At 46.5% G+C, this 13,142-nt stretch overlaps 1 protein-coding gene across 1 annotated transcript in view; it reads left to right on the top strand.

Annotated features, from left to right (window-relative positions):
- The window catches only part of SUGT1 (SGT1 homolog, MIS12 kinetochore complex assembly cochaperone), a 43,775-nt gene extending 33,148 nt beyond the window's left edge, over positions 1–10,627 (top strand). Inside the window, exons 11-13 of the mRNA XM_054163095.1 lie at positions 7,763–7,853; positions 8,692–8,873; positions 10,079–10,627. Of these exons, the coding sequence (XP_054019070.1) occupies positions 7,763–7,853; positions 8,692–8,873; positions 10,079–10,180 (375 nt within the window). The 3' untranslated portion in view covers positions 10,181–10,627. The remainder of the gene's footprint in view (positions 1–7,762; positions 7,854–8,691; positions 8,874–10,078) is intronic.
- Positions 10,628–13,142: the final 2,515 nt, after the last annotated feature.

Genomic DNA, 13,142 nt, shown 5'->3' with positions numbered 1-13,142 from the left:
GGGAAGAACTTCCTCCTCACCTCCAGCCTGAATCTCCCCACCTCCAGCTTCATTTCATTCCCCCTAGTCCTGTCACTACCTGACATCCTGAGAAGTCCCTCCCCAGCCTTCTTGTAGCCCCCTTCAGATACTGGAAGGCCACAATGAGGTCACCTGGGAGCCTTCTCTCCTCCAGACTGAACAGCCCCAACTCCTTCAGTCTGTCCTCATAGGAGAGGTGCTCCAGCCCTCTGCTCATCCTCGTGGCCCTTCTCTGGACACCTTCCAGCACCTCCAGATCCCTCTTGGAATAGGGGCTCCAGAACTGGAGGCAGTACTCCAGGTGGGGTCTCCCCAGAGCTGAGTGGAGGGGGAGAATCCCCTCCCTTGCCCTGCTGGCCACACTTCTCTTGATGCAGCCCATGTTCATTAAAATGCATTTGTTGCCCTTTGTGCATGTATCACAGTAACTAAGGCTGGAAGAGACCCCAAGGATCATCAAGTCCAACCTGTTCCAACAGACCTCACAACTAGACCATGGCACCAAGTGCCACATCCAATCTCCCCTTGAACATCTCCAGGGACGGTGGCTCCACCACCTCCCTGGGCAGCACATTCCAATGACGAATGACTCACTGAGTGAAGAATTTTTTCCTCACCTCGAGTCTAAACCTCCCCTGGTGCAGCTTGAGACTGTGTCCCCTTGTTCTGGTGCTGATTGCCTGGGAGAAGAGACCAACCCCCTCCTGTCTACAGCCACCTTTCAGGTAGTTGTAGAGGGCAATGAGGTCACCCCTGATCCTTCTCTTCTCCAGGCTAAACAACCCCAGCTCCCTCAGCCTCTCCTCACAGGGCTGTGCTCAAGGCCTCTCCCCAGCCTTGTTGCCCTTCTCTGGACACGTTCAAGTGTCTCGATGTCCTTCCTAAACTGAGGGGCCCAGAACTGGACACAGGACTCAAGGTGTGGCCTAACCAATGCAGAGTCCAGGGCCACAATGACCTCCCTGCTCCTGCTGGCCACACTATTCCTAATACAGGCCAGGATGCCATTGGCCCTCTTGGCCACCTGGGCACACTGCTGGCTCATGTTTAGGCGGCTGTCAATCAGCACCCCCAGGTCCCTCTCTGTTTGGCAGCTGTCCAGCCACTCTGACCCCAATTGTAATGTAATTGGGATTCACAAAGTTGTTTCTCCTGAGATCATAGTAGTATCATAGTATCAGTCAGGGTTGGAAGGGACCAGAAGGATCAACTAGTTCCAACCCCCCTGCCATGGGAGGGGACACCCCACACTCCATCAGGCTGGCCAGAGTCCCATCCAGCCTGGTCTTAAACACTTCCAGGGATGGGGCCCCAACCACCTCCCTGGATATCCAATAAAGCTCTCAAGTCAAAGACACATGTGCCTTCACAAGCAGAGTTTTGTAGTCTTGTGTTTTTGCAGAGTATGTTTGTGTAGTGGCATGAAGCTAATGGCTTCCCTGGTTCTGCTCCTGCCTCATTGCCTAATGAGTGACTTCAATTGAAGTGGATGGAGTAGATGGGGTGGAGGTTTAATCATGTCACAAATGCATTCAGTCTTCAGCTGTCTGTACTTGTAGCTTGGCAGGGTTGAAATGGTTTAGATTTAAGAAATCAGCATCTTGCCTTGGGAATTGGTTTGTAGCATCTCCTTTGTGCTAGGGTTGTTTGCCATGTAGTGCTGATGCAGGGACAGTTTCACAGAGAAAAGTGTGAGAACTGAGAGATTAGAAAGAGCAGAGAGAGGGGAATTACCTGAGCAGCAAAAGTACTGATCTTCCCTTTTTTACTTCTTTGTATGTGTGGGCAGAGTACTCTGGATAGCCATAGGCTTTTATAAGGGGGTTTTGTGGAGGACATTGAGACACTTGAAGGTGTCCAGAGAAGGGCAATGAGGCTGGGGAGAGGCCTTGAGCACAGCCCTGTGAGGAGAGACTGAGGGAGCTGGGATTGTTTAGCCTGGAGAAGAGGAGGCTCAGGGGAGACCTCATTGCCCTCTACAACTACCTGAAGGGAGGTCATAGCCAAGAGGGAGTTGGTCTCTTCTCTCAGGCAACCAGCACCAGAACAAGAGGACACAGTCTCAAACTGCACCAGGGGAGGTTTAGGCTTGAGGTGAGGAGAAAGTTCTTCATAGAGAGAGTTGTTAGCCATTGGAATGTGCTGCCCAGGGAGGTGGTGGAGTCACCATCCCTGGAGGTGTTCAAGAGGGGATTGGACGTGGCACTTGGTGCTATGGTTTAGTAGTCATGAGGTGCTGGGTGACAGGTTGGACTTGATGATCTTTGAGGTCTTTTCCAACCTTATTGATTCTTTGATTGTGCTGTGAGAGGAAGAATGTCAATGTTTAGTAGCTCACATCATAGATTCATAGAATCAATAAGGTTGGAAAAGATCCCAGAGATCATCAAGTCCAACCTATCATCCAACACCTCATGCCTAACTAAACCATGGCACCAAGAGCCATATCCAATCCCCTCTTGAACATCTCCAGGGACAGTGACTCCACCACCTCCCTGGGCAGCGCATTACAATGGCCAACAACTCCTTCTGTGAAGAGCTTTCTCCTCACCTCAAGCCTAAACTTCCCCTGGCACAGCTCGAGACTGTGTCCTCTTGTTCTGGTGCAGAGATGGTTGGATAAATTAGCCTCTCTTTGCAACACCGCAAAATGTTGGTGGAAAGCCTGACGCAGAAGAGTAGGGGAAGAAAGCAAAGGAAGAGCAAGCAGTAGAGAAATTGAAGAGGTGCATGGTTGAGCAGTGTCAGTATTGGTTATTCCTTTTTTTGCTTGAAGGGGGAGATGCACTGGTAACCACAGTGTCAAATCTCAAAATGAAGGCCTCCTCTCCTTACCTGTGCAACTGAATTGAAATCCAGCTTCCTCAGGTTTGGGAAGAGTTAGAAAGAGGAGACACAAGGTGTATTTCTTTAATTAATACTCAGTGTTTCCCTTCTAACTAATTAGTGCCTGTGTGAGTGATTAATTAACTAAAATGTTTGACTCATGAGATCCAAATCAATTGAGGGGGGAAAAAAAAACCACTCCAACCCACTAGTTCTGGCACTCATGGAACTACTTGTTTTGTCTTCTGTGTAGCTAGACAAGTATTTTTGTCTTCCTTAAGCTGATCACAGAGCATTAGGTTTAGAAGTGTGGATTCAAAAAAAACAACTTGTAAGATGATAGTTTCCAAAGTTGTCTTTAATTGAGTCTAGTGGAGGAAGCTCTGCTGCCTTCCTTCGGTTTAGTAAAGACTCATTACTGTCATGGTTTGAATGCTGCTTCTGCACATTTCCAACATGAAGTCTCTGCATCCTTACAGATTGCAATAAACTGAGCCCATCATCAGTAAATTTGCAGATGACACCAAGCTGGGGGCAGGAGTTGATCTGCTGGAGGGTAGAGAGGCTCTGCAGAGGGACCTCGACAGGCTGGGCAGATGGGCAGAGTCCAAGGGCAGGAGATTGGACACATCCAAGTGCCGGGTTCTGCACATTGGCCACAGCAACCCCATGCAGAGCTACAGGCTGGGGTCAGAGTGGCTGGAGAGCAGCCAGGTAGAGAGGGACCTGGGGGTACTGGTTGATGGTAGGCTAAACAAGAGCCAGCAGTGTGCCTAGGTGGCCAAAGGGCCAATGGCATCCTGGCCTGCATCAGGAACAGTGTGGCCAGCAGGAGCAGGGAGGTCATTCTGCCCCTGTACACTGCACTGGTTAGGCCACACCTTGAGTCCTGTGTCCAGTTCTGGGCCCCTCAGTTTAGGAAGGATGTTGACTTGCTGGAATGAATCCAGAGAAGAGCAACAAAGTTGGTGAGGGGTTTGGAGCACAGCCCTATGAGGAGAGGCTGAGGGAGCTGGGGTTGCTTAGCCTGGAGAAGAGGAGGCTCAGGACAGACCTTTATTGCTGCCTGCAAATTCCTCAAAGGAGGTTGTAGCCAGGTGGGGGTTGGTCTATTCTCCCAAGCAACCAGCACCAGAACAAGAGGACACAGTCTCAAGCTGTGCCAGGGGAGTTTTAGGCTGGATGTTAGGAAGAAGTTCTTTACAGAGAGAGTGATTGCCCATTGGACTGTGCTGCCCAGGGAGGTGGTGGAGTCACCATCATGGGAGATGTTCAGGAGGAGACTTGATAAGGTGCTTGGTGCCATGGTTTAGTTGATTAGATGGTGTTGGATGATAGGTTGGACACAATGATCTTGAAGGTCTCTTCCAACCTGGTCCATTCCACTCCATTCCATTCCACTCCATTCCTTTCCACTCCACTGTAGGCCCCAGGCCTTCAGAGACTGGTTGCATGACTAGAGCAATACAGTAGTTTTGATTATTGGTTTTGTTCTGTGACTGATTTTTAAAATCTGATACTCTGATGCTTATATCAATTTGTGACTTGTAATAATGCTAAAGCATTGGAAATCCAGGAAATGCAGAAAGTGGAAGAGAGTATAAGTCTTTCCTGGCTTTCAATGGGTTGTTGAGGTTCAACAAGACCAAGTGCAGGGTCCTGCATCTGGGTGGAGGCAACCCCAGGCACAAATCCAGGCTGGGCAGTGCCTGGCTGGAAAGCAGCCCTGAGGAGAGAGACTTGGGGGTGCTGGTGGAGGAGAAGCTCAACAGGAGCTCTCAGTGTGCACTTGCAGCCCAGAAAGCCAATCAGATCCTGGGCTGCAGCAAGAGAAGTGTGGCCAGCAGGGCAAGGGAGGTGATTCTCCCCCTCTGCTCAGCTCTGGGGAGACCCCACCTGGAGTACTGCCTCCAGTTCTGGAGCCCCTATTCCAAGAGGGATCTGGAGGTGCTGGAAGGTGTCCAGAGAAGGGCCACAAGGAGCTGGAGCTGGCTGGAGCACCTCTCCTATAAGGAGAGACTGAAGGAGTTGGGGTTGTTCAGTCTGGAGAAGAGAAGGCTCCCAGGTGACCTCATTGTGGCCTTCCAGTATCTGAAGGGGGCCTCCAAGAAGGCTGGGGAGGGACTTCTCAGGATATCAGGTCATGATAGGACTAGGGGGAATGGAATGAAGCTGGAGGTGGGGAGATTGAGGCTGGAGGTGAGGAGGAAGTTCTTCCCCATGAGAGTGGTGAAGCCCTGGAATGGGTTGTCCAGGGAGGTGGTTGGGGCCCTCTCCCTGGAAGTGTTTAAGAGCAGGCTGGATGAGGCTCTGGCCAGCCTGATGTAGTGTGGGGTGTCCCTGCCCATGGCAAGGGGGTTGGAACTAGCTGATCCTTGTGGTCCCTTCCAACCCTGACTGATACTATGATACTATGATTATGTGCCTAATGTCTTAAACTTGTTGTTATTCTTAGTTAGCACTTGTTAGTGGTGGAAAAACACTATTCAAACTTGTCCAGGGGAAGTGGTAGCTTTTCCTGGGGAGAATAAAAACAAAATAGAAGGAATCATAACTGAGTATTCTGATGCTTAAAATGCAGCATGACTGTGAACATGGAAGCTTTGGAACTTCAGTGAGCTCATTTCTTTATTTTGATAAGGTGTCTCTGCTTGCCAGTGACTAATTTGAAGAATGGATTAAATGAAGTTCAGATTTCAAATCAAGATGATGCTGTGCAAGGAGCTTGCTGTTAGTGGCCTCTAGGGTTAGCTTGTACAGTGGTGCCTTTGTTCTGGGGTCTGCAGGGATCCCCAGGTTATAGTGGCTGTAGGTAGAAGCAAGTGTTCGCTCCTGTGGAGCTGTTCATGAATAAGGAGCTGCTGAAGTTCAGAAAGCACTGATTTCAGTTAGTTAATGTCACAGAGTTCCTATGATGCTGTTAAGTGGCTTTGCTGTTTGGAATTGCATTAGGCAGCCCTTGTTGTGCAAATGTTGTTTTATAACTTCATAAGCCTGTAACCAAAGGATAAAGTTAATTGCAAGAAAACCCTAAAATATGATTGAAGAAATGATGTATAGGTGTGAAGAGGGCATGACACACTTAATTTTTTCTCCTATGGTGCAACCATACCCATTTTCAGTTGCTGGTTTTGCCAGTGAATACTAGACAGTTTTCTCCATACCAGTGTCTGTTCATTGAACCAAATGAATCACAGAATCACCAAGGTTGGAAGAGACCTCAAAGGTCACCAACTCCAGCCTGTCACCACAGACCTCATGACTAAACCATGGCACCAAGTGCCACATCCAATCCCCTCTTGAAACCCTCCAGGGATGGGGACTCCACCACCTCCCTGGGCAGCACATTCCAATGCCTAACAACTCTCTCAGTGAAGAACTTTCTCCTCCCCTCACAGTATCACAGTAACTAAGGTTGGAAGAGACCCCAAGGATCATCAAGTCCAACCTGTTCCAACAGACCTCACAACTAGATCATGGCACCAAGTGCCACGTCCAATCTCCCCTTGAACACCTCCAGGGACGGTGACTCCACCACCTCCCTGGGCAGCACATTCCAATGACGAATGACTCGCTCAGTGAAGAACTTCTTCCTCACCTCGAGTCTAAACCTCCCCTGGCACAGCTTGAGACTGTGTCCCCTTGTTCTGGTGCCGGTTGCCTGGGAGAAGAGACCAATCCCCTCCTGGCTACAGCTACCCTTCAGGTAGTTGTAGACAGCCATAAGGTCTCCCCTGAGCCTTCTCTTCTCCAGGCTAAGCAACCCCAGCTCCCTCAGCCTCTCCTTGTAGGGCTTGTGCTCAAGGCCTCTCCCCAGCCTCATTGCCCTTCTTATACAGCTTCTGAATTTCTCCACTGGGAAGATCTGCATAGTCCCAGGGTGCTTCTCTGGTTTGTGTACACTACACATCAAATAATTTGGGTTTTTTTGGTGGATGAAATGTAAGCCTAGATAAAGTTGGATTTCATAGTCCTTCAAATGTGCTTATTTGATTATTAGAGCTGACTGGCAAGAAAGGGATACTTGAAAGACAACACCTTGCTGCCTGGCAGTGTTGAGATAGTGTGAGTGGTTGTTACTTTGAGATGCCATCCTTTACAAAAGGAATGAAGTGTACTCATGAATGTATTCATGTATCCATGAGTACTTCATTCATGAGCACTGAGTCCAGTTCTTGGCCTCTCAGTTTAGGAAAGATGTTGACTTGCTGGAATGTGTCCAGGGAAAGTCAGCAAAGCTGGTGAAGGGTTTGGAGCACAAGCCCTCTGAGGAGAGGCTGAGGGAGCTGGGGTTGCTTAGTCTGGAGAAGAGGAGGCTCAGGGCAGACCTTTATTGCTGCCTGCAACTCCCTGAAAGGAGGTTGTAGCCAGGTGGGGGTTGGTCTCTTCTCCCAAGCAACCAGCACCAGAACAAGAGGACACAGTCTCAATCTGTGCCAGGGGAGTGTTAGGCTGGATGTTAGGAAGAAGTTCTTTACAGAGAGAGTGATTGGCCATTGGAATGTGCTGCCCAGGGAGGTGGTGGAGTCACCATCACTGGAGGTGTTTAGGAAGAGGCTGGATGGGGAGCTTGGTGCCATGGTTTAGTTGATTCGATGGTGTTGGATGATAGGTTGGACTTGATGATCTCAAAGGTCTTTTCCAACCTGGTTAATTCTATTCTAAGTGAATAGTAAGCAAAAGAAGTAAGTGGTACTAAACAAAAGGGTAGAAGTCTGATACAAGATCTATGCAGCCACATAAAAGCTTCATTGACATGAGACTTGAAGTCACCTAACTGCATCTTGTAGCTGCTTTTCACTGAAGTATAGACTATGTTTCTGAAAACAAATGGATGCATTTACTTACTGCTACAGGGTCCAGCTGCTTTGGCAAACTGTTTGCTGTTTGGATTAAGTAGTTCTTTGTTTTGTAGATTGAGATAAAAATGAAGAAGCCAGAGGCCGTGAGATGGGAGAAGCTGGAGGGCCAGGGGGATTCTCCTAAGCTAAAGCAATTTACACCAGGTTTGTACTCTGAGCTCTTAAAATACTAAATGGTGTGTTTATGTTAAGTTGCTTGTAGTTGTCAGGAATATTTGTTGGTGTTGAATCTTGTTAACAGAATAACAGCTTTGTATTTACAACTGGAAGCATAGTAGTCTTAATTTTACTGCCAAGAAGTGACTGAAAAAGTCTACAGGGCATTGCTAAAACTTGGGTATTACCTTTAGTCACAACTTCCTTTCATCTGATGGGATGCTAAGGGTAGTTCCTCAGGGCTTACCTGTTTGGGTCACTTTTGCAGTTCTAGGGATTTTTATGCCTCTACTGTTGTGTAAATAATTCAATGTGATTTGCTTAAGTATTCAGTCTCCCTTGGCAAGTGAGAGTTCTGCAGGTTTTCAGGAGAGGTTAGCAGCCTTTGAGAGCATCTGAAGTTCCAAATGTAATGATTCAGATATTTTTGTTGAAATGTAGCTCACATTTTCCTGTGGCTCTAGGCTGTTGGTTTATTTTGTTTGCTTTCTGTGTATTTTTGATTCTTACTCTCAGCCAGTATCTCCTGCTTTCTTTTGACTTTAAGCTGTGTAGCTGTTGCACAGCATTTGCTTGGGGTTTTTTATTGGCTAACTAAAGTTTGTGACTGTCTTTAACTTCCACAGCTGCTGGATGCAGTCTCTAGCATTTCTTAACTTCCTGTACTTTTGTTACTGTAGTGCTTGTATCAGTAAGGAGGAATCCCACTTGCATTTTCAGATGCATGTTCCATTATCATCTCTGATCCATCAGGTGCATGTCTGTGTTCTCTGCTGCTCTGAAGGTCCTGAGAACATAATCAGTTAACCAACACTTCTGTTTTCAGACACCCAGCACTTATATCCATCCTCCTCTCACTACACAAGGAACTGGGACAAACTGGTAGTTGAAATTAAAGAAGAGGAAAAGAATGAGAAGTTAGAAGGAGATGCAGCTTTAAATAAACTCTTCCAGCAAATTTATTCAGATGGCACAGATGAGGTGAAACGTGCCATGAACAAATCATTTGTAAGTCTCTGTTCTTTGTGTCTGAAGAAATGTGTTCTTCCTGAGCACTGACTCAATTTACTAAACTTTGGAAAGCTTCCAGCTACCAAAACCTTGGGCCTGTAATGAATGGCAGTGGTTCTGTTGGAGATGCTGGTGTAGCAAGGCTTACAATTAGAATATTCAAGGTGTAGCCTAACCAGTGCTGAGTACAGCGGCACAATGACCTCCCTGCTCCTGCTGGCCACACTATTCCTGATGCAGGCCAGGATGCCATTGGCCTTCTTGGCCACCTGGGCACACTGCTGGCTCATGTTCAGCCTGCTATCAATCAGGTACCCCTGGGTCCCTCTCTACCTGGCCGCTCTCCAGCCACTCTGACCCCAGCCTGTAGCACTGCATGGGGTTGCTGTGACCAATGTGTAGAGCCCTGCACTTAGATGTGTTAAATCTCATGCCCTTGGACTCTGCCCATCTGTCTTGCTGGAAGCTACAGTGTTGCACACTATTGAATATGACTTTGTAAGTCCAAGGTTGTGCTTTGTCTCTGATTTCTTGATTCAAATGATGTTATGATAGGTTGGATGAGATGATCTTGAAGGTCTCTTCCAACCTGGTTTGTTCTCTACTCTTCTCTACTCTACCCTTCTCTACTCTTCTCTACTCTACTCTACTCTTCTTTACTCTTCTCTACTCTACCCTTCTCTACTCTACTATTCTCTTCTCTTCTCTTCTCTTCTCTTCTCTTCTCTTCTCTTCTCTTCTCTTCTCTTCTCTTCTCTTCTCTTCTCTTCTCTACTCTACTCTACTCTACTCTACTCTACTCTACTCTACTCTACTCTTCTCTACTCTTCTCTACTCTTCTCTACTCTACTAGTACTCTCAAAGGAAATAAGGTTTTGGCTCATACAGACTTTGGAGACTTGCCATAGGTGAAAGGCTCCAATTCCTCATAATTGTTTGTATGTAATCACTGACCCTTCAAAAGCTTCTTGTTTAATGAAGTAACATCTCATGTGCAGTACCCATTAAATTTATGCTGGGGTGAAGATTTTGGATTGATGGCTTTGTCAGATTTTACTCTATATGCACACAGAATTCCTTAGTAATTTCTGGTATGTGGAGCTTTGCTCCTTCACATTTCTTCAGCAGTTGTCAATAAGCTCTCAGAAATGTGGCTGTTATGTTACTAGAGCAAACTAAACGAGCTTTCTCTCATATTACAGATGGAGTCTGGAGGCACAGTTCTGAGCACCAACTGGTCTGATGTTGGTAAAAGGAAGGTGGAAGTTAATCCTCCTGATGACGTGGAATGGAAGAAATTCTAATGCTGTTTTTAAATCTTTCACCATCTGTATGTTGCCATAGTCATGTACTGACCACTGTGTATGGACATAGCATCCTTGGATTCAAAGCACTGAATGCTCCCTTGGAAACAGGAATCGTCTTTGCGTTTTGCGTGCTTTAGAAATACCTTCATCTGCAGATGTTAAAGATTACACTCAAGAGTGGAACCCCTCTTTTCAGCACCTCTCTCTAATTTTTGGGAATTGAGTCAATCAGGCTAAATTTTCTACCACCTTTATCAGCTCTGCTCTTTGAGGATAGGGTGATCTCTTAATGGCTGGTCAGGATTATTGCCTTATGCCCGGTGTTTCTGTTCAGTAACTTGCAGGTCTTGGCAACTCTGGGTTTAAAAAACAAAACACTTTTCAACAACAGTGTTAATATTGTTTGCTCTTTAACTCTGCTAAATAAAACTGTAAATATAACTTTTCCTATATGGAAGCTGCTTCATTTCCTTTTCAGTACTGTTGGGTTTTGATGGGGGGCTCACTTAGGGCATATAGGTGAGGATGCAAATGCTCTGCTTAAGAAAACTCTTAACTGATGTATAGGAGCAAAATGTGCATTCAGTGAGGAGGATCAGAATAGAATGGAATGGAATAGAATAGAATAGGATAGGATAGAATAGAATAGGATAGAATAGAATAGGATAAAATAGGATGGAATAGGATAGGATAGAATAGACTAGACTAGAATAGGAGTAGAATAGAATAGAATTAGAATAGAATAGAATAGAATAGGAATATAGAATAGAATAGAATAGAATTGAATTGAATTGAATTGAATTGAATTGAATTGAATTGAATAGAATGAGGTTGCTATTCTTAATGCAGAAAAGACCATTTCCACTTCTGGAGTCCTTCCCACCTGGGTGATAGATTGAGCTTCACTTGTGTGATCAAAGGGAGAAACTTGGGGCTGGAGATTCCTACAGAGAAGTGAGTCCTCTGTCTGCCTCCTTTATGCAAAGAGAAGGATCGATTGCAGTTGCCTGAAATCAAAAGGTAGGAAGCAGTTGCTTTAAGTTCTGTTATTTCAGAATGTTGGAAACTTGATATTCTAGAAAAGAACCTATGCACTTTTGACTGTTCCAGGAATTGTGTGGCCAGTAGGAGCAGGGAGGTCATTCTGCCCCTGCACTCAGCACTGTTTAGGTCACATGTTGAGTTCTGTCTCTGCTTCTAGGCCCCTCAGTTTTGGAAAGATGTTGAGTTGCTGGAATGTTTCCAGAGAAGGGCAACAAAGCTGGGGAGAGGTTTGGAGAACAGCTCTGTGAGGAGAGGCTGAGGGAGCTGGGGTTGCTTAGCCTGGAGAAGAGGAGGCTCAGGGGAGACCTTCTTGCTGTCTACAACTACCTGAAGGGAGGTTGTAGCCAGGTGGGGGTTGGTCTCTTCTCCCAGGAAACCATCACCAGAAAAAGAGGACACAGTCTCAAGCTGTGCCAGGGGGGGAGGTTCAGACTGGATGTTAGGAAGAAATTCTATGCAGAAAGAGTGGCCATTGGAGTGGCCCAGGGAGGTGGTGGAGTCACCATCACTGGAGGTGTTTAGGAAGTGAATTGCTGAGGCACTTGGTGCCATGGTTTAGTTGATTAGATGGTGTTGGATGATAGTTTGGACTTGATGATCTCAAAGGTCTCTTCCAACCTGGTTAAATTCCATTCCATTCCATTCCATTCCATTCCATTCCATTCCATTCCATTCCATTCCATTCCATTCTATTCCATTCCATTCCATTCTATTCCCAAATGGTAAATAATGGTGTTTACAGAATAAGAAATGTAAGGAGCAATGTCTGTGCTTGTCCTAGTTGGATGCAAGTCTGCAAAGGCTTACAGATGCTGAAAAGCCACCTGGCCACATTACTGGGCACCTGTCTTTAAGTGACCCTGCTTGAATGGGAGGGTTGGACAAAGTGGCCTCCACAGGTCCCTTCCCACCTCAACCATTTTGGGATTCTGTGAAAAAGAGATGAACTTACAGAGCTGTGGTAAATATTGTGTAGTCCATATGCTGCTTTTCTGGGGGAGTTCAGAGATACCTAAATGGTCTAGAAAACACCATGAACTCTGAATACTGGCAGCCCCCCTGAAAACCACTTCATTCCTTGCTGACCATTAGCCACTGCTTTAAGTCTGCACTTTGCCTTGCATTCCTAATTATGTAGAGCTTTCCAGATTGTTGTTCTGCCTGTTTCCTTGGTGTTTGATATTTTACTACAGTGGGAACTAGATGAGCTTGGTAAAATATAAAGGCTATTAGAGCAGGTGTTTTACTAGGATGAGGGAAGTCTGCAGCTGTTACAGTAATAAACATATGTAAAAGATGATTGAAAACTAAGGAGGAGAAATAAAGGATGTGTTATGTTCCTCCTGGGGACTAGCAGTCTGTGTTTTGCAGTGGTGGTGGAAAAATGCAGTGCTTGCTTTCCTGCTATTGTTGCTATGCCTGTGCAGTAGGTGGTATAGGTACTGAGGTTTTTAACTCTCACAAATCTTACAAAGAGCTTGGGTTTGGATATGTCAGAGCTATGAGCTTCAGGTTGTTGTAGCAGGCAGCTGCAGAGTGTGACTGCAGTCTCGACGTGATGCTGTTTCTCGATGTGAATAGAACAGAATAAACCAGGTTGGAAGAGACCTTCGAGATCATCGAGTCCGACCTATCATCCAACACCATCTAATCAGCTAGACCATGGCACCAAGCACCCCAGCCAGTCTCTTCATGAACACCTCCAGTGATGGTGACTCCACCACCTCCCTGGGCAGCCCATTCCAATGGCCAATCACTCTTTCTGGGAAGGACTTCTTCCTAACATCCAGCCTAAACCTCTCCTGGTGCAGCTTGAGACTGTGTCCTCTTGTTCTGGTTGCCTGGGACAAGAGACCAGCCCCCACCCAGCTACAACCTCCCTTCAGGTAGCTGTAGACAGCAAGAAGGTCTCCCA

Source organism: Dryobates pubescens, chromosome 7 (genome assembly GCF_014839835.1).
Source record: "Dryobates pubescens isolate bDryPub1 chromosome 7, bDryPub1.pri, whole genome shotgun sequence".
Taxonomy (NCBI): Eukaryota; Metazoa; Chordata; class Aves; order Piciformes; family Picidae; genus Dryobates; species Dryobates pubescens.
This window is presented reverse-complemented; position numbering and strand designations above follow the sequence as displayed.